At 40.1% G+C, this 24,504-nt stretch overlaps 2 protein-coding genes across 8 annotated transcripts in view; one reads left to right on the top strand and one right to left on the bottom strand.

The window, feature by feature from the left end:
• POLR3A (RNA polymerase III subunit A) overlaps positions 1-6,178 on the bottom strand; it is a 42,363-nt gene extending 36,185 nt beyond the window's left edge. For all 4 annotated transcript variants that reach the window (XM_039554414.1, XM_039554416.1, XM_039554415.1 and 1 more), the window contains exons 1-7: positions 6,075-6,178; positions 5,033-5,168; positions 4,372-4,509; positions 3,671-3,842; positions 2,292-2,446; positions 1,116-1,355; positions 34-196 (exon numbers count right to left, since the gene is read on the bottom strand). In XM_039554414.1, coding sequence (XP_039410348.1) covers positions 34-196; positions 1,116-1,355; positions 2,292-2,446; positions 3,671-3,842; positions 4,372-4,509; positions 5,033-5,168; positions 6,075-6,118 — 1,048 coding nt within the window. In that variant the 5' untranslated portion in view covers positions 6,119-6,178. The remainder of the gene's footprint in view (positions 1-33; positions 197-1,115; positions 1,356-2,291; positions 2,447-3,670; positions 3,843-4,371; positions 4,510-5,032; positions 5,169-6,074) is intronic.
• Positions 6,179-6,843: 665 nt separating this feature from the next.
• RPS24 (ribosomal protein S24) lies at positions 6,844-13,668 on the top strand. Of its 4 annotated transcripts, XR_005602228.1 has the most exons (8): positions 6,844-6,891; positions 8,269-8,334; positions 8,906-9,115; positions 9,535-9,645; positions 9,767-9,769; positions 10,489-10,505; positions 12,574-12,614; positions 13,469-13,668. XR_005602228.1 is itself a non-coding variant. In XM_039554417.1 (7 exons), exons 1-6 carry the CDS (start codon positions 6,889-6,891, stop codon positions 12,574-12,576), a joined length of 396 nt encoding a protein of 131 aa, XP_039410351.1. In that variant the 5' UTR covers positions 6,844-6,888; the 3' UTR covers positions 12,577-12,614; positions 13,469-13,668. The 4 variants fall into 4 exon arrangements, 2 of the variants coding, with proteins under 2 accessions (XP_039410351.1, XP_039410352.1); XR_005602229.1 differs by lacking the exon at positions 9,767-9,769; XM_039554417.1 differs by lacking the exon at positions 10,489-10,505.
• Positions 13,669-24,504: the final 10,836 nt, after the last annotated feature.

Genomic DNA, 24,504 nt, shown 5'->3' on the forward strand with positions numbered 1-24,504 from the left:
AAAAAATAATGAAAAGCAACTTTCTAGACAAACCTTGCTTTCCCTTAAGTCTCTGAACAAAACCTCTGGTCCATTTTTTAGGTGCCATGTTGAGGGGTATTCCAGAGAGCTCGCTATTAATGTACAGGGCACACTGCAACTGAAGAAAATCCCAGTCTTCCATAATCATCTGTGTTTTGGCTCCTGATATCCTATGCTAAACAAAATAGTTATCCAATTCAGAAAATAAATATAACAACACATATTAAACTAGCCAAGAATTTCTCTGTTAGAGTACAACTCTTCCTTTGCAAATAATATCATGAAACTTCCATTGATTGGAATGAAAAAAAGAAAATAACTTTATAACAGGATATACCACTATAATATATGGACAGCCACAAGACAACCGAGTGAAAAATTTCTTTTGATTAATATGGGCTTTGAACAAATGCTCACAAAATTAGATATTGGCTTAAATTATAATCTTCCCAATCCACTTAAGTTAAGCTAATATAACTTAACAGACAAGAAAATAAGTAGTTAATTTTTCAAATCATGGAAGATTTACTACTAAATTAATTTTGTTTGCCTGAAAAAAGACCAGTTTTGAAAAATGTGAAAAGTATTAGTCTGGTAGAAGTGCTCTTCTAAACAAATGATAAATTGTCAAATTCTCTTTTAGTCTCAATTTGATGACTATGCTAAATGATTTCTTCAGAATAGATGGTAGAATAAATAAAGCACAAAGATGTAAAAAAGAGAAAGGTCTACAGGAAGAAAAAAAAAAAACAAAAAACCAACACAAATCAACAGGTGTAATATTTTCACTGTAAGTGACCACTCAAAAAGTGTGACAGTCATGGGAAAGGAAAAAAAAAGAAAAATTAAGAAAAACAGTTAACAGACCAGAGCTGAAATGGAAAACCACTTCCCATAAGCATCCCAGCAGATCCTACATTGCAAGCAGCAAGTCAGCCAGCTCCATCCGAAGCAAGTTTCTCCTATCTTTCAATAAAATGCCCAACAACATAGAAATGCAGCACCAGACTGTAAGCAGTAAACTCACGTGCTATATTCAATTCTAAACAAATCTTTTTGAAGGCAACAGTCTCAGAGCATGAAGGCTGACTCACTTTTTTTATTACATCATTGAGGAAAATGATCTCTGTCAGTTTCATTGTCAAATCATCTTCATTGGTGCCAGACTTCAAGTCGCTCACGACAGAGGGTCTGATACACAGTGGAGGCACGAGGAGTCGTGTGAGGATCAAATCTGAAGGTTTACCTGCTTGTGGGTTCATTAGAAGTAGAGGGATGTCTTCTGCTGGGATTCTTTTAAAGAGGTTCAATACTACCAAAGGATTCAAGTTTTCCTACAAAATCCATTGGGAAAATGGGGAGAAGAAGCCATCATGTCACGTTTCAATGTTTCCCTCCTCCCCTTATTTTACTGATGTTCAGAAATAGTCTTTTTCAAAGGCAAATAGAGAACTATTCATGCAAACAAAACTGTTTTGGTTTATTTATTCTGAACAACTGGTTTTAGCATCTCAGATGTTAACTGGCTATATTCTCTCCTTCCATTTTTTCCCTATACATGAGTGTTTACTTCTTATCGTATTGCTCTCTTGTCTCAAGAGTCAATGGAGAGTATTTCATCGTTAATAGATGAAGCAACTCAATTACCTACAACAAACTTACAGTACATTGTATTCATTTTATTAGTAAATCACATGATTACAGTACTTTCTAGGTATTTTTCAGAGCTTAATTTCTCTCTTCTTAGTACAGCTACAGCTGTATTCACTACTTTTTCCATCCAAGTATGTACCTGGAGATCTTTCCAGCTTGCAAAGAGCAGAAAGAAACAAAACTGCAAACAATGAAAAGCTAAAGGAAACAAAAAGTTACTAAATTAAGCCTCCTCTCTTCTCAACATTAGAACTTCTGAAGGAAAACAAAAGTGTGTATTGGAGCAATATTGGAGTTACCGTGAATGTATATATACATGCAAACTTTATATGGACCCGTGTCTCTTCTTCCTTGTCTAGTTTATAGAGGCATAACACACCAGGAACATCCCTTTCTTTACAGGCAGGTAATGGTATATCAGAACATGCTAATACACTAAATTTTTTATTTTAGCAAAGTTAGCATTATGGCACTAGATACAAACATTCTTCATGTGTCTTTTGAGATACAAAACTTTTGGATCGCCACAAGACTTCAGTTGATACATTGCAAACCTTTGAGGAGTTTTATTTCATGCACAAAAACTAGCAAGAAATTCAGGTTATAATAAAATTCACCTGAGCTCTTCCCAGTAAGGGTTCTACTTCTTTGTTATATTCAATGGCAGTTTCAAAGGACTGGAGAAAAGTAGATACTATTGGATCTACGACTTTCTTATTTGTCTTGTACTTTTCATGTATTATTTTCAACAAACCACACTTCTTCACAGTTCCTGCAAGGAATTAAATATGGATTCTCTTGGGATTTTATTTCAAAATAACAAAAACACCAAACAAAACACCACCAAAAACTTAAGTAAGTTACAGTTCCAAAACAAGCTAAACCTTCAGTAAATACAAGAATAAAATAAAACTTTATCAGCTTTACTAACTAGTTTCCTAAACTCCCAGAGCAACAAAAGGACAAGCAAGTCAAACCTTCTTATATGGATGGCTTGGTCTATCTACATCATGATGCAGCCTCTGAAGCTGAAAGTAGGTGGTTTAGCCCACACGTTAACTCAGCTTCACCTCATTCACAGCAGATATTTCTAAAGTAGAAGTCCCCACACTAAAACCAGGACTAAGAAGTGCCATTTATGTATCATAACACTATATTCTAAAGTAATTTTGCAAGTGAATTATCAGAAAAATCTGATAAATATCTTCATGTACTGCAGCTATCTTTATTCATAAAACTTACAGAGACTAGTCCAGATGCTCAATTTTTTTTACTAAAGTATTCTGAGCCATCATGTAACTTTTCTAAATGCCTACTGTTTATGCCTGCTATGCATACATAGGGCATTCATGATGAAGCAGCTCTCCTTTTATTGAGGTTGTTGAACATTACAACAAACAACCCACAATTTTCATGAGTTAGAAGTTTTAAGTTATGGATTAACCATCAACTATCAATCTGTAATCCTCCAAGACCTTAAGCAGCAGTAAAAAGTGATCAGTGTAGATGAAAAAAAACCAAGACATATTTTGAAAACTAGATGTGAACTCTTACAAAAATACTCTGCCCTGAAGAAAGAATAATCTTAAGAAAGATAATTTAATACAATGATGAAAAATGATGCTCACTCAAAATTACAAAGGCTACCAATGCTTTTATGTGAACGTTATCAATTGTTGCCAATAGCTCCCAGTATTTTTAAAAACATGTTAAAAGGGGGTTTTTTTGCCATTATTCAAGTATCAAATATTGGTTACTGCCACGAAACATGAAATAATACAAGCAACAAGGAAACTGTCCATATCCACACCAATGAGATGTGAACAAGCATGTGCCTGGCCCTAAAAATGCAATTATGTTTCTTAATGAAGGCCGGAGAGAACACCCATTAGCTGTGCAATGAACAAGCATATTCAAGATTTGGATCCTATCACAGCCATCAAGGTAAAAACCATCAGAGCAGACAACTTCACAAATTGTTGATGTCAATACTCACCATTAAAGGCCCCACAGTAAGGACAAGTGTTTTTCTTTCGGCACTTCTCAGACACTTTCTTTTTTAGCCCTCTCTTCTGAAGATATGCGAGGCCAGGTCGTTTTAGGTAATCCAAAAACTGCTTTCTTTCTTCCACCGACAGCATGATACGGCAACAGGTTTTGCAGATCATCTTAAATGTAAACACATATAAATCCAGTTGTCTAAGAGACACATTCAGAGATGTAACGTCTTGAACTATAGCTTAAGTTCTTCAACACAGTGCATTTTTTTTGAATTAGATACTACTGCCTTGATTGAAGGACCAATTCACATATTGCAATACACAATAAAAAGCACAAAAGAAAAGGAAAAATACAGCCAATGAGGCAAATCCTTAGCTAAGATCTGCAGGGCCTTAAAAATCCCTGTAAAGCAAGCAGAGCTTTGGTTTACTGGGATGTTCTAAAAGGCAAATCATCCTGCATACAATCAATTCAAACTGCAGAAAAATAATGGATTAGATTTATCAGTCTGAAATTACATAGAATATCACTAAGACTGGTCTTTAAATACACATATTTTACAAAAGAAAATGTACATAAAGATAACTTAATAATGCAACCTTATTTTGGCCTTCTCAATTACTTTCAAGCATCATCTCTCCTGAAAATTTCCTTTTTCTAGACTAAAAACTGACAACAAATCATAATCATGTCTACCTGTAAGATGCCTATCACAGCTTTGAAGTATCCAACATGAAAACATGGTAGTTCTAAGTCAATGTACCCATAGTGCCCTAAACAATCAGCCAGACTTTTTCCACAGGTTTCACAGGGACGGTCTTTTTCACTGGTTCCCTTTGGGAGAAAGCAAACACACATGCAGAGGAAAAAAAGTTAGCTGTAATTTATGGGATAGATACAAAATACAACAGTTTATAAGCTAGTCAGGAATCCTAATAGCAGGGCCACTCCTCCCCAGCATCAGAAGCACGTCAATAGCATTATAGTCACTCTGACCCTTAAGAAAAATGGTTTTACACACAGAACCTGCTGACACCAATGACCCGGACTCAAGCAGCTCTTGCAGCTGATCTACAGCCTGTTAATCTACATTGTAGCATTTTGGTGACACATGTTTCTGGGTGTCCCAGCAGTTTGGCAGAAAGAAACTTACCTCCTGCCTCAAAAGAATGCATTCCTGCCCTCCCAAAGCATGAAGAAAATAGCTGGCAGCACAGCTAATAGTCTATGAAATTCAAGTAAAGGCTCAATTGAACTTATTTTGGACAAACAGTACATTTCAGTTAGCCCAACTTTTTTTTTAACCACTCCACCAACTCCTCAGAAAGAGTCTGGAAAACAAAAAAAAGGTTCTCACCATGCGATGGTCCAGCACTCCATACTGCAGTGGAGAGTGATGGTTGTCCTGACTATACAAATTTTTGCTAACCACTTGAATATGAGCTTGCTGACGCATCTCTTCTGGAGATTTCATGCCAAAACAGATGTGGCTTCTAGGACAGGAAATTTCAGATGTATGCATGGGCACACACACACACACACATATATATACATATATGCAAAAAAACTAACAGCAACAAGCATACATACACATAAGCATCACTAAACTACAGAACCAATGAGGTTGAAAAAAACCTCGGAGATCACGGAACCCAACCTATGACCAAACGCCACCTTGTCAATTAGATTATGGCACTGAGTGCCACATCCAGCCTTTCCTCCACCACCTCTCTGCACAGCCCATTCCAATGTCTAATCACTCTCTCTGTGAAGAAATTCTTCCTGATGTCCAACCTAAACCTTCCCTACCGCAACTTAAAACTGTGTTCAGTTGTGCTGTCACTGATTGCCTGGGAGAAGAGACCAATTCCTAGCTGGCTACAACCTCCTTTGAGGTGGTTTTAGAGAGTGATAAGCTCTCCCCTGAGCCTCCTTTCCCCCAAGCTAAACACTCCAGTTCCCTCAGCTGCTCCCCATAGGGCTCGTGTTCTAGACCCCTCGCCAGCTCCGCTGCCCTTCTCAGGACCCCAAAATACTCGAAAGCAATGCACAGGTGGCTAAGTTGATTCACAACATTGCTGACACAGGTTCTTTTCGGACAACTATAAAAAATAAAGCTGCTTTGCGATGAGTTGGTGGTTTTTATCTGAGGCGTTTATCGACCTTCCTGAGCATCCCCACAGCCCGACACAGGCACAGCCACCCGTGTGGGAGAACCCAGCCTGTGCCAGCGCTCCAAGAAGCGGAGCAGCCGAGCCAGGAGCCGCCCCCCGCGGCCCTCCAAGCCAACACTCTCCTAACTACGGCTACACCGGTTACCCACCCCCCCCCCCCGGCCGCCCCCCGGAATTCTGCTGCTCCCCGCCTCAGCCCGCGGGCACCGCACGGCCCTCACTCACATTTTCTTGGCCACATCCGTCTCCCTGAACTGCTCCTTCACCATCGCGGCGGCGGCGGCGGGACCCGCGCGGCTGCACGCGGGGCCTGGGCCGGGCCGGGCCGGGCCGGGGCGGGGCGGTCAGCGCGGCCTCCGCCCGCAGCGCCCCCAGCCGGCACCGCCGCTTCGGGGCGATCGCCACCGAGGGAAACTCCTCAGCCTCCCTGGCACCCCACTCTCGTGCGCGGTCAGTGCGCACCAAAGAAATCGCTTCTTATTTTCGGGTGGAACTTCCTGAGCACCGCCTGCCCATCGCCTTTTGTTACTGCCCGGCACCACGAAGCAGAGGCCGGCTCCGCTCTCTGACACCCCTCCCTATCTGTGCACATAAATGAGGTCCCCCCTCGGTCGTCTCTTCTTGAGGCTGAAGAGGCCCAACTCCCTGAGGCTGAAACAACTCCTCAGCCACTGCTGAGCCGCCACGTTCAGTCCGTGGCTCTGCGTGTCCCCAGAACAGCTTTGGGCCTGGCCCCGGTCACCAGCGGCAGTGCCAGTACACGGCGGGGCTGAGCTCGGCCCTGCTAAACTGAGCTCGCCGCAAGGCGCTCACGGAGCTGAGCCTTCCCCCGGTGGGACACGGAGCTGCCTCCAGCCCGACTCCCCTCAGGCGCACAGAAGCCACCCCTGCCGCTATGTCCTGCCAGGTCCGGCTCTGGAATAGACAGCCTTACACAGAACCCCACCCCCACAGGAAGGGCCCCCGCACCGCCTTATGATTGGCCGAGGGGCGGCGCTGGCCCTTTTCTCGTCGGGTCGCGGGAGCCGCTGCCGCCGCCATGGTGAGTGCCCGGGCCGCGTCCCGCCATCCGCCCTGCGCCGCCGCCATCCGGGCCCCGCCGCGCCCCCGCACCGCCGCGCCCCGCCGGCCCGGCCTGCCCGCACCCGCCCGCGGCGGTATGGCGGTCACCGAGCCTGGGCTCCTGCGGCCGAGCCGCCGCGCGTCCGTGCCCGCTGGTAGCAGCGAGCTGCGGGGTGAGGGCCGCGCCGTGTGCTCGGCTGCGCCGTGTCCGTGCTCGGTCAGAGCAGCCCCGGGCACTGATAGTGCGGCACCAGTGTTCTGCTGCTCTGGGGGTGTTTAGGGGCTGCCGTGGGTCACAGCCGCGTTTATCACGGCTGCTCCTGTCTGAAAGCCTTATGGAAATAGTGGTGTGCAGGGTTTTCAAAGAAACTTAGGCACTGCGTTGGGAAGAGCATGGCCAGCAGGTCGAGGGCGCTGATCTGCCCTTTTAGTCAGCTCTGGTGAGATTGTACCTGGAGTGTTCCAGTTCTGGGCTTCTCAGTACTAGATAGACATCGAGTTCCTGGAGTGGCTCCAGTGGAGGGCAGTGAGGATAACCTGGGGTACTGGAGCATTGCTCTTACAAGAAAGGCTGAGAGAGATGAACGTATTGAGCTCAAGAAAAGATGAAAAAGGGGGACATTACCAGTGCCTACCAGTATTTGAAGGGAGGTGTCAGAGGATGGAGCCAGGCTCTGCTTAGTGGTGCTAGGCAGTCGTACCCGGGGCAAGGGCAGAAACTGATGCACAAGAAGTTCTGCCTGAACATCAGGAAGAACTTCTTTACTCCTCCAGTGTGTGGTCACTCACTCTTTTCTGTTCCCTCGCTTCCTTTTCATCCTGCCCTTTACCCTCAGCGCACTGCCGTGTCCTTAGGCTGAGGTCAGGTGCTAACATACCAAGTACTATGCCAAGTGTGTAATTTACTGAAAAATCATGGTAAGCTTCTGTGGACCCACTCATCTCTGTTTTTCCTTTCAACCAGGAGCATCCAGGTATCTCGGGTGCTCCCTTGTCCTTAGGGCTGGGAAGCCACAGAGTTGGTAACATTTGGGCTTAGAAGGAAACTTCTGTTATATTGTTATAGTACTTGGGATTGAGAACCATGTCTTTTACTAAAAGCTGCTTCAGCTTTTCACGGTAGTGAAGGTGTGTGTGTTGCTGTGGTGTTTGGAATCTGGGGATGAGTTTGTCAGTTCCTCACTGTACTATCAAAAAGTATTTTCTGTAGCCCAGGACCAGTCCACTTAGGTTATGAATTCACTGGCAGTATCAGAGGCTCCTGGCTGTTGTGGTACCGTGCATTATTTATGTATGTATTAAGTTTCTGTTGCATTTGTAGCTATTGTTGTGGTTTATTTAATGTTTTCTCTTGCAGAATGACACAGTGACCATCAGAACCAGGAAGTTCATGACCAACAGACTTCTGCAGCGCAAGCAGATGGTAAAATACTACAGAAAATTGCCTTTATTTGTTCTGGTTGTTCTGGGCTGGAAGAAGGTTTAGCCACTATAAGTATGGGGCCTTAAAATCTCTATAGAGTTCTTAAATTAAGAATTGTAAGAGCTTACGGGTTTAGATGTGTTGATGTATGCTTAAGGTAAATCTTGATAGTGAAGTTGTACCAGGGGAGCTTGAGATTGGATGTTGGGGAAAATTTCTGCACCAAAAGGGTTATTAAATAGCATTGGGATAGGCTGCCCTGGGAAGTGGTTAAGTCATCATCCTTGGAGGTATTGAAGACGTGTAGGTGTAGCACTTAAGGACATGGCTTAGTGCCAGTGTGAGACTTGACAGGACTGGATTTACTATTGTATTCAATGATTTTAAAGGTATTTTTCAGTCTCAATGACTGTGTGAAGCAAGAAGCTTTTGAATGCTTTTGTATCAAATGAGTAATAGTTTATGCTGCTAAAGTTGGTTAGTTTAAATGTTAAGCTCATGGTGGGACTGTAGCACCTGATTTTTGTACTGGACATTGACTTCTTATCAACTTGTAAAAATTCTTTCTTAGGTGATTGATGTTCTTCATCCTGGGAAGGCCACAGTCCCCAAAACAGAAATCAGGGAAAAGCTGGCAAAAATGTACAAGACAACCCCTGATGTAATTTTCGTCTTTGGCTTCAGAACTCACTTTGGTGGTGGCAAGACAACCGGTTTTGGCATGATCTATGATTCCCTGGACTATGCAAAGAAAAACGAACCAAAGCACAGGCTTGCCAGGGTATGTTGTCTTCTGGTGTCTTGAAAGCAGTTGGCATAGGTTGGACGTGTTTAGTTACCCATGATTTGTGTGTCTAAAAACTCAAGTTTTGTGAAAGTACAGTTGTGTGAGAGTTCTTAAAATAGCACAGGTTAACTTCTGCATTTGCAAAATAGGCTAAGTATATTTTTACGCTATATTACAAGGGAGTTGGGAAGGCAAAACTGATATTACCAGAGGTGTTTTGCAGTAATTTTTAACAAAACACTAATAAAGGTCTGGAAGAAGCATAAGAGATGTCCTACTTCAGTGTTTATGTTCTGTATTGAATCATTCATTAGTTAATGATACTGCTATTTAATATTTCAAGTTTAAACTTAAGTTCAAGAGTTGTTAGTAGACAAACAATGTTAAATACAACTTTTAACTGTTTTTAATAGCATGGCTTGTATGAAAAGAAAAAGACTTCCAGGAAGCAGCGAAAAGAGCGTAAGAACAGAATGAAGAAAGTCAGGGGCACAGCCAAGGCAAATGTTGGTGCTGGCAAGAAGGTAGGATGAGAATATCTTTTAAGATAGAGTGAGCATATGACTTTGAAATGTTGATTAGAAGCTCTTCAACAGAATAACATTGTTTTTCTTCCATTTTTTCACCTGTTCTACTGGATAACAGAAGGTAAAAACTGTGTGTTGTATAGCTTGTCATCAGCTCAGTAGCTTAGTTTTGCTCCTCACTGCTGCAAGCCTAGCTGATGTGACATGAAACAATGCTTCCTAAATTACTGTTTCCTATGTGTCATTTGAACTAAAATTAAACTTCCATAAATCTAACAGTATTGCTCTAATCACGTAACTCCGTCTCGCAATACACACGTTAGAGAATCTTAACACTTGTTACTCAGGCTGCCTAAACACCTAATGCTTCTCCACCAAGTTACTGTTGGTATGGTGTTATCTGTAGAGGTAAGTTTAAGGATGTGTGGTATAGACAGTGAGAACAGTGTGTGAATAGAAATAAGGTAGAATGCATCTGGGTTTGAGAGACTGATTCCCCAGGTAGTGGAGTCTTCCTCTGGTGTGGCTGGACTGATACAGCCTTCTTGGGCTATATCTACGATCTGATACAAACAGCTTGGGGGGAGGCAGATTTCCTCCATCATAAAACAAAACCAAAGCTGAGGAATACGTTGGGTGGGAAGCCAGTCACTTTCCTTCACAGTGTTCTGTCCTCTAATAAACTGATTAAGCTGTACAGTCAAGTGGGTTGGTTTTTTTCAAGTGTTTTAACAAGGGGAGAGAGGGTAATGTTCTGTAGCTGGGAAAATGCCTTGACATCTTGAACTTCAGTAATCTTCACTTTTGCTTTTTTCCTACTTTCTTGGAACTCTCCATCAGAAGTGAAGTATCTACAGGTACTGGAAATGAGCATGGATGTGGTGCCTGCATTATACATCACTGAAATGTGTCCATCCTTTAATTGAAGCACTGTACTGCCTTGTATGCATGTTTGATTTAAATTTAGATCTGTCCTGTGAAGGTTCAGTTAATTCCATAATGAATTTTATTTGTGTGACTTGGAAGTAAAATTTGGCTAGTAGCAAACCAGATTTTTTGAAGCTAGTGCATCAACTTTAAAATAATTCCCAGTGAGAAAAAAATCCAAGAAACTCAGTGTTGTTGACTTGAGACATTGGTTCAGACACTGCAGGATCTGATTCAAAGTAGTACAGTGCAACTGCATGTGTAACTTGACCATTGTGTGAAAGGAGTTGTGTACATGAAAGCTAAGTCACATCACACTTGGTGCATTTGAGATGGTGCTTGGAAATGGCACAGTTGTCAGCATTAAACTGTATTTAACTATTGCCCTGCAGTATTCCTAGTTAAGAAATAAATTACAGTGGAATTGGAAATGTCAGTGAAATTAGGTTTTGTAGTAGTTAGTGTGGAAGTGAAGGTCTTATTATCCCTGGATGGAAAGGAACCAGTGCTACTGACAGTTGTTAGATCAGGGAACTACTCTACTAGAAAACATTAGGAGCCTTCTTCTTTCTGCTTTAATGGTGTTTTAACCATTAAGTCCTAAAATTGTTTATGGCACAAAATGAGCATTTGGTATACTAGTGACACCTAATGTGTACACTTCTGTCAATGGCCAAGGAGTCATTTCATGTTGCACCAATCCCACTAGTATGGAGGAACTTTGTCCCTTAAAGATTTTTGCACCTGAAGGTAGCTGTTGTTGAGTGTTAATGAAAAGTGATTAAATGATTCACTTGAATTATTGATGCTGTCTAGTTCATAGAAACTCTCTTAAAGCATATCAGCACTTCAGAAATTAAAGGCAAGGATCATGCATAGGAGATGTGACTTCTGTATCAAGTGCTTGTCAAACTAATATGCAGTCTTAGTAGTAGGTGAACTGTGTTTTTTATTAGAGTTATTTTGATGTCTTTTAAAATGATCTTTCAGTTGATAAGTATGCATGGGTTAGATGTGACTTGTTTACCAGATTTGTTAATCTTTGTGTTGTCACTTAAACTAAGGATAAATTATTTTGTGCGCTTCCTGAAAAAGTTGCTTGAGAAGAGTTCTGTGATGCATTACAGAAAAACGTTTGTGAAATACACTTAGGTCTTTAAGCTCTGTCTTGAAAAATGCATGTTCAAAGATCATGGCATGGCATGGTTCATCATCCTTATCTCAGCTATGTGGAGGAATTTTTAATAGGAGCCCTGGAATATGATTTTGAGTCCACCTACAGAATCGGTGAGAACTGTTTATCTCAGAAATGTGTAGGTACTTGATTCTGAGAAATGTGCAGGCAAGTGCATATTGTTGTAAAAGTTAAGTAGCAGATACAGTCGTGAAAAACTCAGACATAACTATGCTGATGTCTTGCTAAGTTTTCTTTGGTGCTTCCTTTCATTTCGCACTCCTGTAGAATTCCCGTTCTGTTTCCCCTGCAGTTTCAAGAGAAGTGTTTTAAAGTATTTTTAGTGTATTGTGTGGCTCTAGAGTTTGCTGAGCTTGCTAATATTTGCAACAAGTGTATGTGGATATGCCTCACCTGGTCTTTGCATTCAAAACATTGATATGCAAAACAACATTTTTAAGTGTTTTTAATGTCATAATTGTAGCTGTGACAGCCTTTGACATGTAAGGCTGTCAAATAGAAGTGTGGATGGATAAGCACTTCTAAGCCATTGTAGCCTGTAGGTATAGTGAACAGGCATTCTGAGTATTAGTTAACTTTTAAGTAGCTATTGTTAAGAACTATTTTGAGTACTTAAGGGAATAGTAAAATCTAAGTCTTCAGTGCCTACAGTAGTCAAAACTTTGACGGTTTCCTATCACATTTCAGCGTGGTTATTGAAAAAAAGCACATTGTGAGTGTCAGTAAGAGCCCTCAAAGCTTAATTTTTTACAGTAGTCGAATTTAGATAAAATTATTATTAATTGATGCTTTCTCTTTTTCAGTAAATGACCAGAACATTCTTTGGGTGGAAAACGGATAACAGGTACGACTTCAGAATGCTTTGTAAGGGCAGACATTCAGTAGTGCAGTCATTATAACAAGTCTGAGGTTGATTTATGCAAAGACTGTGATACTTGTGCAGACGTAGAACCCAGTGCAAGAGTTTAAGAATATTTACAAATCACTTTTGCACTTATTACTGAGTTGGTAGCTTATGTGACTTGGACTTTGATGAAATACCTGATTAGTATAAAGACTGAAATAATACATCAGGCACTTCAGATTTACTGTTGCTAAAGCTGCTGATTGTTTAGTCTTACTGTAAACAACGCTTATATTTTTCATTTGTAGGTATGTTAAAGAGAGGATAGTAGACTTCTGGGTTTTATTGTCTTAAATAGACGATAGTAGCATGATATCTATTTTTGGAAGAGATGGATATTGTTTTCCTACAGGTACTCATTTCAAGTAAAATACAAACAAACACGATACTCTTACATACAAGTCAGACTACATTTTTATGTCTTTGCTGCAGAAACATAAGAGCTGTGGTCAAGATCTGCTCCAGAAAAAACTCTGCTTTTATTACAAATGGTCTGAGTGACTCAGTTGAAAGCAACTTAAACAGTCTGTCTGGGAGCTGATATTGTGGGTATAATGTCTTAAACAGAAAGCTGTCAAAGCAGTTGTAGCTTGTTGATCTCTTCTCCAGAAATGCTATAATCTAGGCTCATTTATTGCCATGACGGTGCTGGAAAATTTTGAACCTTATGCTCTTCTAAGAAGAGCAATGTGGTTCACCTGACTTGTTTGGGAAACAGTTTTTCAGGCTTTATAGAGGTATGAGTGTAAAAATTGTTCTAATTGTGAGTCAGTGATCTATTTTTTCCTTTACAGGCAGCATCATTCCATGAAGAACTATAGAATTAATTACTCTGGAAAGCAGAAGCTGCTCATCTGACTAACATCAAATAAACTCTGTCAATAAAATACTGGTTTGCCCTTTAATTTGATTTGAAAGCTACCATTTTGTAATGTTTGAGAAATTCGGTATGGGTGTACTGTTCACACTGGATTAAAATCTTTTCATAATTAAACAAGTCTTGTCTTGAGTATCAGCTTAAAGTGAACCAGAGCTTCCTGCAGGTAGTATTGGAGCTAATTCCAAGCAGGGACTGTTAGTTCACGGAGGTAGACATGCTTTTGTTCAAACTGTGGTTTGGAAAGTCTTTTTGTTTGGCTGCCTGTTTTATATAGACCTGTAGAACACAGTGGAAAGGAGAACAGAACATGCAAACAGAGACACTCAGAGCTGCTTACTTCTCCAGTTAAAGATTTTGCTAGTGAAGATGTTAGGAATGATTTGTCTTTTGTTCCTGGGTTGTCAGGACAGGCTCTGGGATCTGTCTCTGACCTGCAAACTGTGTGGTACATCCCTAATTTTTCATCTAATAGTGTTAAAGGAGCCATTTAAGAGAAGCGTGGGTAGTCTGGTGCAGGTTTTTTGAGGAGCAAGGAAAGCAGAAGTTCTGTGTTTCAAATAGGAGTGAAACAGACTGGGCAGCTCTAGCAACTGTGCTGATTAAGGCTCTTTGTTACCTAAATGCAGTATTTTTTAATTGATCCACCTTTGTACTGGGCAGCACATTTTAAGACGGGTAAAGTGCTTTTAGTGTTTGAGGGAGAAAACCAGCACTACCGCAGCTAAGAGTTGTTAAAGGGGTCGAAAGGGGATGTTGTACAAGCTCTGCTAAGTATAGATAAGGCACTTAATGCCTCTTGTAGTACCTTCCGCCCCAGTCTTGAACTAGTGGGGTTGCTGTTTGTGTTCAGCAGCATCACACTGTTGGCTGTACAGCTCATAGCTGTGGTGCTGCAGTGAGCCCTTCCCATATATAATGTTCAGCATGAACATTAGAGGAGGTAGGCTATTTAGTGTAATTGAACAATCACTAGGGGGTGCTGTGAACAGAGCACTACAAATGCAAGGAAGGCGTGCAGCAATTCTTCATAGAATAGGTTGGAAGGAAGCCAAATTGTTCCTGGCCAAAGAGGTCAATTTCTTTGAAAACATGCGTTAAAAATAGTTGTGTTAAAGAACTGAGACTTGAAGTGATATGCTTGTTTCACTCTTGGTTTGAATTTGATGGAAACCATCTGTTTCAGTGAAGACCATAGGAGTTTGTGTTTTCCAAGTGTTTACTGCTTGAAAGCTGTAGAGTGCTGGCACAAATTCTAGTTGCTCTTTTCAGAAGCCTCCTTACCTTAGTTTTATGCAATCAAGGAAGGATCTATAAATAAGTGCTGGCGGTAAGGTGCATGCCTTGTGTAGGATTGATGTTTTGACTTTACATAGTAAACAGTACTGTTCTGGGCAGTCTGCCTCTAGAAGCAGAAATTAGTTCTGGAATTGGAGTACTGAAGGTTTCCTTCTCAGTTTTATAATGTCGTACATTTTATTCATTTCAGATTTGTTTATGTGGGTAGTACAGTAATTCTGCAAAGCAGATGGATTGAAATAGTTACATCTTGGTGCTATAATTTGGTATTTCATGCCCCATCTTGATTGAAGAGTGACAGCAAAAAACATGTAGTGAATCCATAGAACAATTCCTTGCAGGGTTAAGTTACAACTTCATATCCATAGGATATACTCTGGTCTAGCAATGGGAGGGAATAAGCACAAAAAATAGGGAAGGGGTGAAAATGACATCAACCTAGAATTAACTGATCAAATCAGATCAGGCTGTTGGAGTTTTCCCACTATTCTGCAACATTCTGTGTTGGTATATCTGTCCTTTTCTCCTGTCATTCTACCTGGAAAATGGCAAACAACTGAAGAGCTGTCACTGGGATCTTTGCACTTCAGCAGTTGGGAGTTTTATGCAGGTCTTCATATGAAGTTTGTTCTGCCAGTGTTTTGTCTCTGCACTCCAGTTTAAGCAAGGTATAGCAGGTGTTCTGTAATTCAGAGGTTTAATGTACACGTCACGCTGTGAACACTATAGGCTAATCCCCTTTCCTGTGGGAGATAAAACAATTAAGTGGAACAGGAATCTTCACTTTTTTCTTTACTGTGTGCTGAAGGAACCCTTTTATTTCATGCTGATCTTGCACATGCCATCATTTAGAGGTAGTAGTTTTGTCCCTGTTGCCTGCTTGGCCTGGCTCTCGTATTTCAATATCTCAAGAATTTTATCTATTTAATGACCGTCTGGAATCTAGATTAGAAGATGAAGGAATTTTGGAGAACAACTTCTAAATTAATCTGGTGGTGAACAATCTCAAATTTATTTATGTGGAAAGAATTTTCTTAGTTGTTGTTTACAATGGCTAGGGCTTATTGGAGTTGCATGCACAGAAAATGTTGGTATTTTTCTGTAGGAAGGACTCAAAGTTGTATAGCAGGCCTAGTAAGAGCAGGGATTAGTGTCCTGGCTGCACAGAAAAAGAGAATGTTGATGAGGATGAAAGATGGTAAAATTTGGCAGCAGCTGGGGACAATGAGGTGGTTTTGTCTAGGGGCCAGCTTGTAACAAGTTTGAGAACAAGTGTTAAGGGGAAGAAATGAAGCTGATACCAGCAGTGGCTTGAAATAAATGAGGCAGAGTATGCTTTGAGAAGACTGCAGTGCCAACAGTCAGCTGAATGGGCAATGTGGTTTCTTTCTAATGATAGAAAGTGTGTCGTTTAAGGACTAAAGTATGTAGGTCACTATCAAATCTGTTTGCAACAGCCAGAGAAATTAACTTGTCCATATTATTCTGGTCAGTTCCTATAAAAAATGAATTTTAATGGCACTGGTTTCTTACACAGAGGAAATAGAACCAGTAGCAGCTGTTGATGATACTAGATTCACACAGTAAGTTTGAAATTCCCGTTGTGAATGCTTCCTGGTCATGTGCTTCTATTTGAGCAAAACAAGATCTAGTGAGCCTTTTTTTGGATGGGTATTTTGATACTGCAAGAGACAAGATGAGAGTAGTTCATTATTTTTCCTATGACATCTGAGCAGGTGAATTTTCCAATATAGGTGGCAGAAATTTCTTTTGTTCATCAATGTCCCTGACAGAATAGCAATGAGATTATACTATTTCTATGAACGTATTTGTTGTAATGCATCTAAGATGTAAAAGGGAGAAGTTTAAGTAAACTTTTACAAATCAAGTGTCAGGAGCAGGCACACCCAAGTACATTCATGTCTTTGGACACCGTCATTATAAAGGGATTAAATGGAAACTTGGGTTTGTTGCTAACGTTTTTGAACTCTAGTTGCGTCTTTATTCTCTGTGGAATTTTGTCCACATCTCAAATTCCATACGTTTCCTCTAAATTTATTCCTCTCTGTAAAGGCTGTGGCTAATGAAACTGATGCAGAAGTAGCTAAAAGACATCCTGTGTGCTAGAAGGTGTTTTCCAGGAGCTGGCCATTGGCAGCCAGTACTTCTGACAAAGCTCCATCTTCTTTCTGTAGCTGCTGTTTGTGCACAGAGATCTTAGATAAGGTCAAGTAGTGTGCTGGGGCAGAGGATTCAGAGCACCTGTGCCTTCTCTTAACATAGTAGATGTTGCACAACCAGCAAAAATGATGAGTGCAATGCTTCACTGGGGTGGATGATAAGAGTTTGTACTTGTGTTCATTGGGTTAAAATACAGCTGTTATTTAATGAAGCTGGCCAGGCTGCACAGTGACCCCCATTAGGAGAAACATGCTTCACTGCCTTTCATGATGATCTGATTTGATTGTACTGGAGCTGCTACCCTGCTATCATTTTCTGTCAATTTTTGCTAGCCTGTTTGTTAAGCCAGGCATCATTTGTGTTGATTTGATAACAGGTTTCAATCACTGATAATAAAACTTTTCTGTGACAGATGACCTCAGATCCATATCTCCTGTACAGTGTTGGCCGCAAGTAGAAAATTGGGACTGACACTTTGCTTTTTCAATGCTTTCTGTCTGATTTAACAGCTAATGTAATAATAACAACAATAAAAAACCAGCTTAATAATTTTAAATTAAAAGAGTGAAAAAAGTTGAATTCTAAAATGTTGATCAATAGTTCCTGTTAGTTTGTTTCCCTGTTTTCTTTGTAGTGGGATGGATCCTGCTACAGACAAGAGGTCTAAGAGGTCAAATTAAGCTGTTTTATTTTTTTGGTGTTGGTTTTTTTTTTTTTAAGACAAGCAGAAGGGTATTAGAAAACATGAGAACTGAGAGATTTCATGTTTTAAGTATTTATTTTAATTGATCAATTCTGGTTATTCTAGAGAGGTTGATTTAGGCCCTACTTTAGGGCTTTACAAAAGGAAAGAATAATGTAAGCACCTAGGATTGGGAGAAACTGCTTCCTATTCCCACACTAATATTAAACTTGTATGTTTTTCGAGGAGTTAATTAAATTGCAAATATATTATTCCTAGCACTGAACTGCATAGTGCTTGTAAAAACAGGTACCGAAGGATTTTACTCATGCATAAACCACAGAAAACAGGGTGAATTTGAGTTATCCAGAGTCAAAGAAATGCTGAAAAGTAAACATCTGTCATTAAATCCTAAGCGCAATATGCTTTTTTTTTTCATTTTTATTAAGCATGAAAATCTTCATGTGTCTTAATGTCTGTTAGTTGCCTTTTGTGACTCCAACTTGTGCTTTTGAAAACAATAAATCTCTCAACGTGGTAAATGATTGCTTTTAAACACTTGATTTTGGTTCAACAGTGTTTTGTCTCCTGGCAATACTTTGTTGGTATGAAGTGTCTGATGACCTGGGTGAAAGCCTCAGTGTAGGACTAAAAAATACTTTTACAGAAGTTTTCACGTGGTGTGCTGCACAGATAGACCTTGGGGAGCCTCCTTAGAAAAACCTATGCTGCTGAAGACTGTGGTCCTGGCAGGATGTCATCAGACAACCTTACAATTCCCAGGACAATGCCCTTAATACCCGCTTTAACCTGGTCAGCCCTGACTCAGTCAGGTCATTGGACAAGATGATCGTTGTAATTCCCTTCCACCTGAAATAGCCTATTCTATGTATTTGTACAGAAGTATATTTGTACTTATGCCTTTAAAATACTGAGGTACTTAGAAAAATATCCTCATACTTTATTCTTCTGTGCTTTGTGGGTGAAGTGGTAGCACTGGAACATTCCAGACTGAGGAACACCTTTTGTCAGTGATGCTAGATCCACATAATTTTGTACCCTTTTAGTCTCACAACTCAGCTGTTTCCGTAACAGGCTGCCTAACTAGGAGCATTCTTTGAGGTTTATAACTTGTATCCCCATGTTCATTAGCAAAGTTCATTGGCCCATACCATAAACATCTTGTCCTTTAAAGTAAGTACTTTGTGTGATCACTACTGATTTTAATGTTTTAGAAGTGGGGGAAGGTAGGTAATTCATCTTTGATCTTTTGCTGTCCCCTTAAAGACTCTTGAGGTTTCTTTAACCCACAAGCCTGCTTAGCCGAGAGAATATCTTGTCTTTGTTCAAGTTGCCTGTTGCATATGGACCATGCTTCTTTCTGAACCCTGTGTCAGTGCTTTCCACTCATTTTGGGAAATGCTCTCTGTGTATGGCTGTTGTACTGATGCATGTCTCAAGGCATGTATCCTTAGTGATGTATCTCCCTACATCTTGTGTTTCTACTTTGCATCCTCTCCCTTTTCATCCTAATGGCTTTTTGTTTCTTTTATTTGTTCTGCTTGCAGATGCTTTTTCTATCTTTACGTTCCCATAGACCAGATAAGAATGGTAATAATCACAAAGCTCATATAAAGCAATTTATTTATCAGTCTCTTTCCTAGTGGTTCATCAGTGCTCCACTGGAACCTTTGTGGGTAGAAGTGCCAAAAAGCCTGGCAGAAACCTGAGGTTGCTGTCTGCAGGGTCGAGGGAAGTTTGTAAAGCATTTTGTATTGCTGTTGTGTGGATGAAAGGAGATAGACTTCCCAGGTGTATCAGGATACTATGCTTCTTCAGTCCTACATTAGCTGTACTATTTAGTAAAGATACAAGATGAGTTCTGATGAGGTGAAGCTTTTCTTGCTTAGTTCAGCTTAGTTCTCTCAGACTTTTTTTCTTTTCCTTTTTTTCAATTGTTTTATCACTTAAGTAGCTATCTTGGGATATCAAGTGCAGGAGCATGTCTAAAGTTGTTTTCATGGGGCTTGCTGAGTAATCAAAATGTTTTTTCTAGCCATTTTTAATCTGCACAAACTTCAAGAGCAAATATCTTGCTTTTCAGTAAAGGCACATACAAGAAAACAGATTCTGTAAGAGGTGGTGCAAAGTAATCCTTCAGCCAGCAGAGGACTGTAGAACCACATATCACGCAGTTATGCAAAAATGTTCCATCACAAAGAGTAGGGGAAAAACTCACGTACCAAACTGTGAAGTCGAGATAGTCTCTTAAATACGGTAAAATACTGAGAAGGGAGGGCTCTTTGCATTGTTTGCTTCTCATTAAGGAATTTAGTTTGCCTCAGGTTCCCCTTGTCGATGAAAATCTATGGGAATTTTGTTTACATTTTGAAGCACATTGCCAAGAATAGTACTTCATATGGTAAGTATACTGAACCTTTTGGGGGAATGACAACACTACAGAAATGGTGGTGCATTCCCTAAAGGAAAACATACTTCATTTGTAATGAACATTATGTCTGCAGAAACTAATGGCACAACCTCCCATTCAGCTTATGTAAAATAAAACAGGCCCATATGTTGCTGCTTTTAGGGTTTGGGTGTTTAAATTAAATGTTGTTTAATGAATATTCAAGTCCATTTGCTCAGAAGCTGTGCTCAGTGTAGCATCTTTTTCCTCTGTCTTTGGTCTTACCTAGAGTATTAAGCCATTACAAGAGGGTGCTAAAGCTGAGGCATCTGTTTCGAACTAAAACTTGGATATTAAAAACACCAGAGCAGATGAGAGGGTAAAGAAAGACATAAAGTAAGAGGATCATATTATTTTTTGTTTTGTAATTAAGACTGGGAAAAGTTTGATATGCATGGCAACCTCTAAGAAACGAGAACATTCACTGTGCTATTACAGCAGCTGCAGTTTGGGTATGTTATAGTGGCATATTCACTCCCACTTCCTACAGGAGTTCATTCAACTTTTCCTGTGTGTGTGGGCAGATGCCTGAGCTGTGCTGGGATGCCTCAGCAAACTGCTTTCCAGGGACGTTTGTGTCTGTGTGGGGCTTTAGGGCTCTAGATCTCTGCACCTGGGGTGGGCAGATTGACTAGAGCTACTCCATAAAAGCTGGAGTTCCCATACTGGCAATAACAAGGTCTTGCCTTTTATCATCTGTCCCCTGCTCAAAGTCGAGTAGAAATAATAGTAGTCTGGAAGAATTCCTCTTGAAACGAGTTCTGTCATTTTGACTGCCCTGAAATACCCTGGGCATTCATCATCAAAGGTGAGCAGTTACTTTGAGTTGGGAAGGAATGACGGCTACAAATGGGTGGCTGAATTCACTCTCATTGTGCATTTACTTCCTTCTATTTAATCAATTTTTTAATTCATGAAGGCACTCCTACATATGTTTAAATTCATGTCTTTTCAGGAAAATCTCTCAATAAGACAAAACCTGAAATAGATGCTTAAATGTTTTCATGAACTTTATCTCTGACTCCAGAAATTGACAGCACTATCCTCTTTTTTTAATGGCATGGAAAAAATCCCATTAGAAGACAGCTGGAATGTAAACACAAATCACAATAATTGGCTTTTATGTATTTTCATGAGGGTTCTTCAGACGCTTGTTTTTACTTCACAAGTGCAATATTGTAGATATACAGTGGAGCCCTCTTCAGAGAATAATTGATACATGGATAAAATACTTAAAAACATTCCCTAATGCTGTAAATCTAAATGAAGGCTGAGACTGTTACGTGAGAAAAACAAATATGCAAACTCTCAAATTCTTTAAAATTCTGTTATTTGCTACAGCTTCCCTGGCCTAAGGAATTCCACCTCTCTTCTGAGCTGGGTTGTTAAGCATCCATTAGTGCAAAACAGAACAAGAAATTGCGTGCCCAAGGAGGTGTCACCTGAAGATAGTTAACCTGTTCTGGGCATGTCTGTATACAAAAATTCACCATTTACCTGTCTCTTTTAGAGTATTTCTTAGGGATCTCCAATTAGAAAAAGAAATCTCTACATAGATTAAGAAAAATGGAGTTAACAATACCATCACTTGTCTGCAATGTGAATTCCTGAGATGAACCATACTTTAATTTCTATTTAATTTCTAATTTCAACAGGAAATTTCTCTGTTCTGGCTACTGCACGGTAAGCAGTGAGACAGTTCTACCTTGAAATACTGATTTTATTTTGCATCTCAATTCTGAACTCCTAAAGCTTGAAATACATAGGAAAATATATTTTCCTTTTAAAAACTTGATATGGTAGGGAAAGACTTAGTAGGATATGTACTTATTTTTAAAATGTATCTCTATGTAAAATTTATTTCTTATACAGTCTTTCCATGTATATTCAGTGAGTATATCGAGTCACTGTAGTGAAACAGTTCTTTTTGATTTTAGCAGTTGTTATGTCTTTGGAGCTAACCCAGGACCACAGAGGGAAGTGAACTGTCCTGAGTTTGTCATCACTGGGACTGTTCTGTGGTTGCCATCGGCTACTATTTTCTAAACCCTCCATGTGCAAAGGGGTAGCCAAAAATCCCTAAAATGTTGGGACATTTTTTGAGTCAAACTGCACTGCAGGTGAGTATATGTTTGTATGCTGAAATTTCAGATAATCAGCTCCTTTTGGCTGTAAGATAAACACAGTCTGGGCCATTTTTTATTATATTGATAGGATCATGAAGTACACATGGCCTGAAATCACAAGTAAATGGCTTTCCAAGTTGCCTGTGTCTGTTTGACTTCAAGTTTCTAGACCCCTCTATCCTATGGCACCCTGGTGAGTTCAGATTCAGGATTTAACTGGCAATTCCCATTTTGTTTTCCTATGTTCCTTCTTTTGAAGGACTCCTGTCCTTCACCAGTTACAATCTGTTTAAATTGCAGAGCAAAATAATCTCCAAACACCACGAAAATATGAAAGACTTGCTTTTTTTTCTTCTTTTATCATGCTTTAAAACACACTAGCTTTCTTCCTCACCTTTCTTTTTGTCAGCTATAGCAAACACAAACTGTCCCTAAGGAGAAAACAAACACTTGCTGTGGTATGCAAACACTCCATGACTTCATGACATCAGTACTAACATGGCTTGTTTCAGCATCAATTTAAAACCCATTCTCCTGCACCTTATGTCATCTCTTCCTGGCTATCTATCCAGCTTCTCCCAGGTTTGTCATATTAATCTGGCACCCACCCTTTTGAATGCTAAAATGTGTCATCCCCCTTTTCTACAGGAGTCTGCATGTTAAAACATTGAAATATTTCTGCATCCTCCTTCGCACTCCGTAGGAAAGATGAAACAGGCCGTGGAGAACAATTGTACATCGTGGATCTAGCCCTCAGGATAGGAATGATACTGATGACAACCTGTCAAAATGCTGAACTTGTGGTGTTGTTTGGATGAAAGAGAGAATGCAAATGAGGGATAAGAAGAAAATAAAAGCTTCGGGATAGGCAAGGGGGATTTTCCAGCCACAGAATAGCAGACACTGTCAGAGCACTTGTGATTACAAGTCATATAGCCCTCCACTGTTGGGAGCCAGAAATGTCTCTTCCCCATTTACACTCCTTCCCAAAGACTTTCTAATGCCCGAAAGAAAATAAATCTAGACAGATTCCACAAGCTACAGAAGGAAGATTTGCTTTTAAAAATTTTAGAAAATACTCTTGGACCCTGTTGTGTGCTACCTGCCAGGAACTGTCTGATGTAGGCTATGAAAGTTTATGAATTTCCAAGGCATTTTGGGTTTGTATACATGGCAAATTCACACAATAAAAAAAATTAATAAATTGGTAGAGGGGTGTAACAGCTTCATGTAGTTGCTCTCAATTGCTTTCAGTTCAACTTCTAACAACTTATCTTAGCTAGGTTAGATGGTTAAATCAACATTGTTTTCTGTAGTAACTGTGACCTTTAGGACTATAACTGACATTAGCAGTAAGGCTGCAGTTGACTGCTTTGGAGGACTAAAAGATGTAAGAATGCCTAAATTTGTTACATGTATTTCCATGCTTTACTGTAGACAAGAACAAATATGCTGTAGAACCTATACTGTTTTCTGAAATGCTGTCACTAATTATTCTATGCATGAAGAAACCCCTTCCCTCAGATCACAGGGGTGTTTTTACAGAGGGAAGAATTCTGTTTCCCACCCAGCTTTCAGGCGTCACAGTGCAAATACAATCAAAAAAGGGTAAGCAGCACTAGGCAGAACCACTACGAAAAGAAAAGCTGATTCTCTTCAGTCCTGTCTTTCTCTGTGCTCTTTCTCCCTATTGCCTTGCAGGTAGGACATTAAAAGAAGCTGTATACAAGGAACTGAGAATAATCAGAGCACAGCATTCTTTCTTGATTTATTCATTCATTAATCCATATATAAAAAGCAATCTAGGACAAGGTTCCGAAATCCTCAGTCCTGACAGGTTCTCACTTATTTGATAAATGATTTTGCTCTAAGAGACTTGTAGGACATCTGCAGTAAGTTCTGCTGAGATCTATTTCTCAAAACATTTTTACAGTTTCATATCAAATTAGAGGGTATCTCATAAACAGGTGATTGAATTTCTGTCACTTGGATACAGGTGAAGGAGTACAAACAACCAGCGCCGTAAGAAACCCTCAGCTTCAGGACAGTCCATTTGAAAATGATCCTTGGAATAGTTTCCTGTTTCCTTTCAGCCCAAAGCTGTTACTGCCATTGAGGTGTTTGAAGGCATTTATATAAATACTGTTTTCTCTAACTATCCAAAAGAAGAAGCACTGTGATATATGGATTGCATT

The sequence above is a fragment of the Corvus cornix genome, chromosome 6, assembly GCF_000738735.6.
Source record: "Corvus cornix cornix isolate S_Up_H32 chromosome 6, ASM73873v5, whole genome shotgun sequence".
Lineage (NCBI taxonomy): Eukaryota > Metazoa > Chordata > Aves > Passeriformes > Corvidae > Corvus > Corvus cornix.

What these genes read in the sequence shown, in the direction of transcription:
- RPS24 (XM_039554417.1), top strand. An exon ending in TTCTGCAGCGCAAGCAGATG is followed by an intron (nt 8,335 to 8,905) that starts GTAAAATACTAC and finishes ATTCTTTCTTAG; the next exon opens with GTGATTGATGTTCTTCATCC. An exon ending in CAAAGCACAGGCTTGCCAGG is followed by an intron (nt 9,116 to 9,534) that starts GTATGTTGTCTT and finishes TGTTTTTAATAG; the next exon opens with CATGGCTTGTATGAAAAGAA.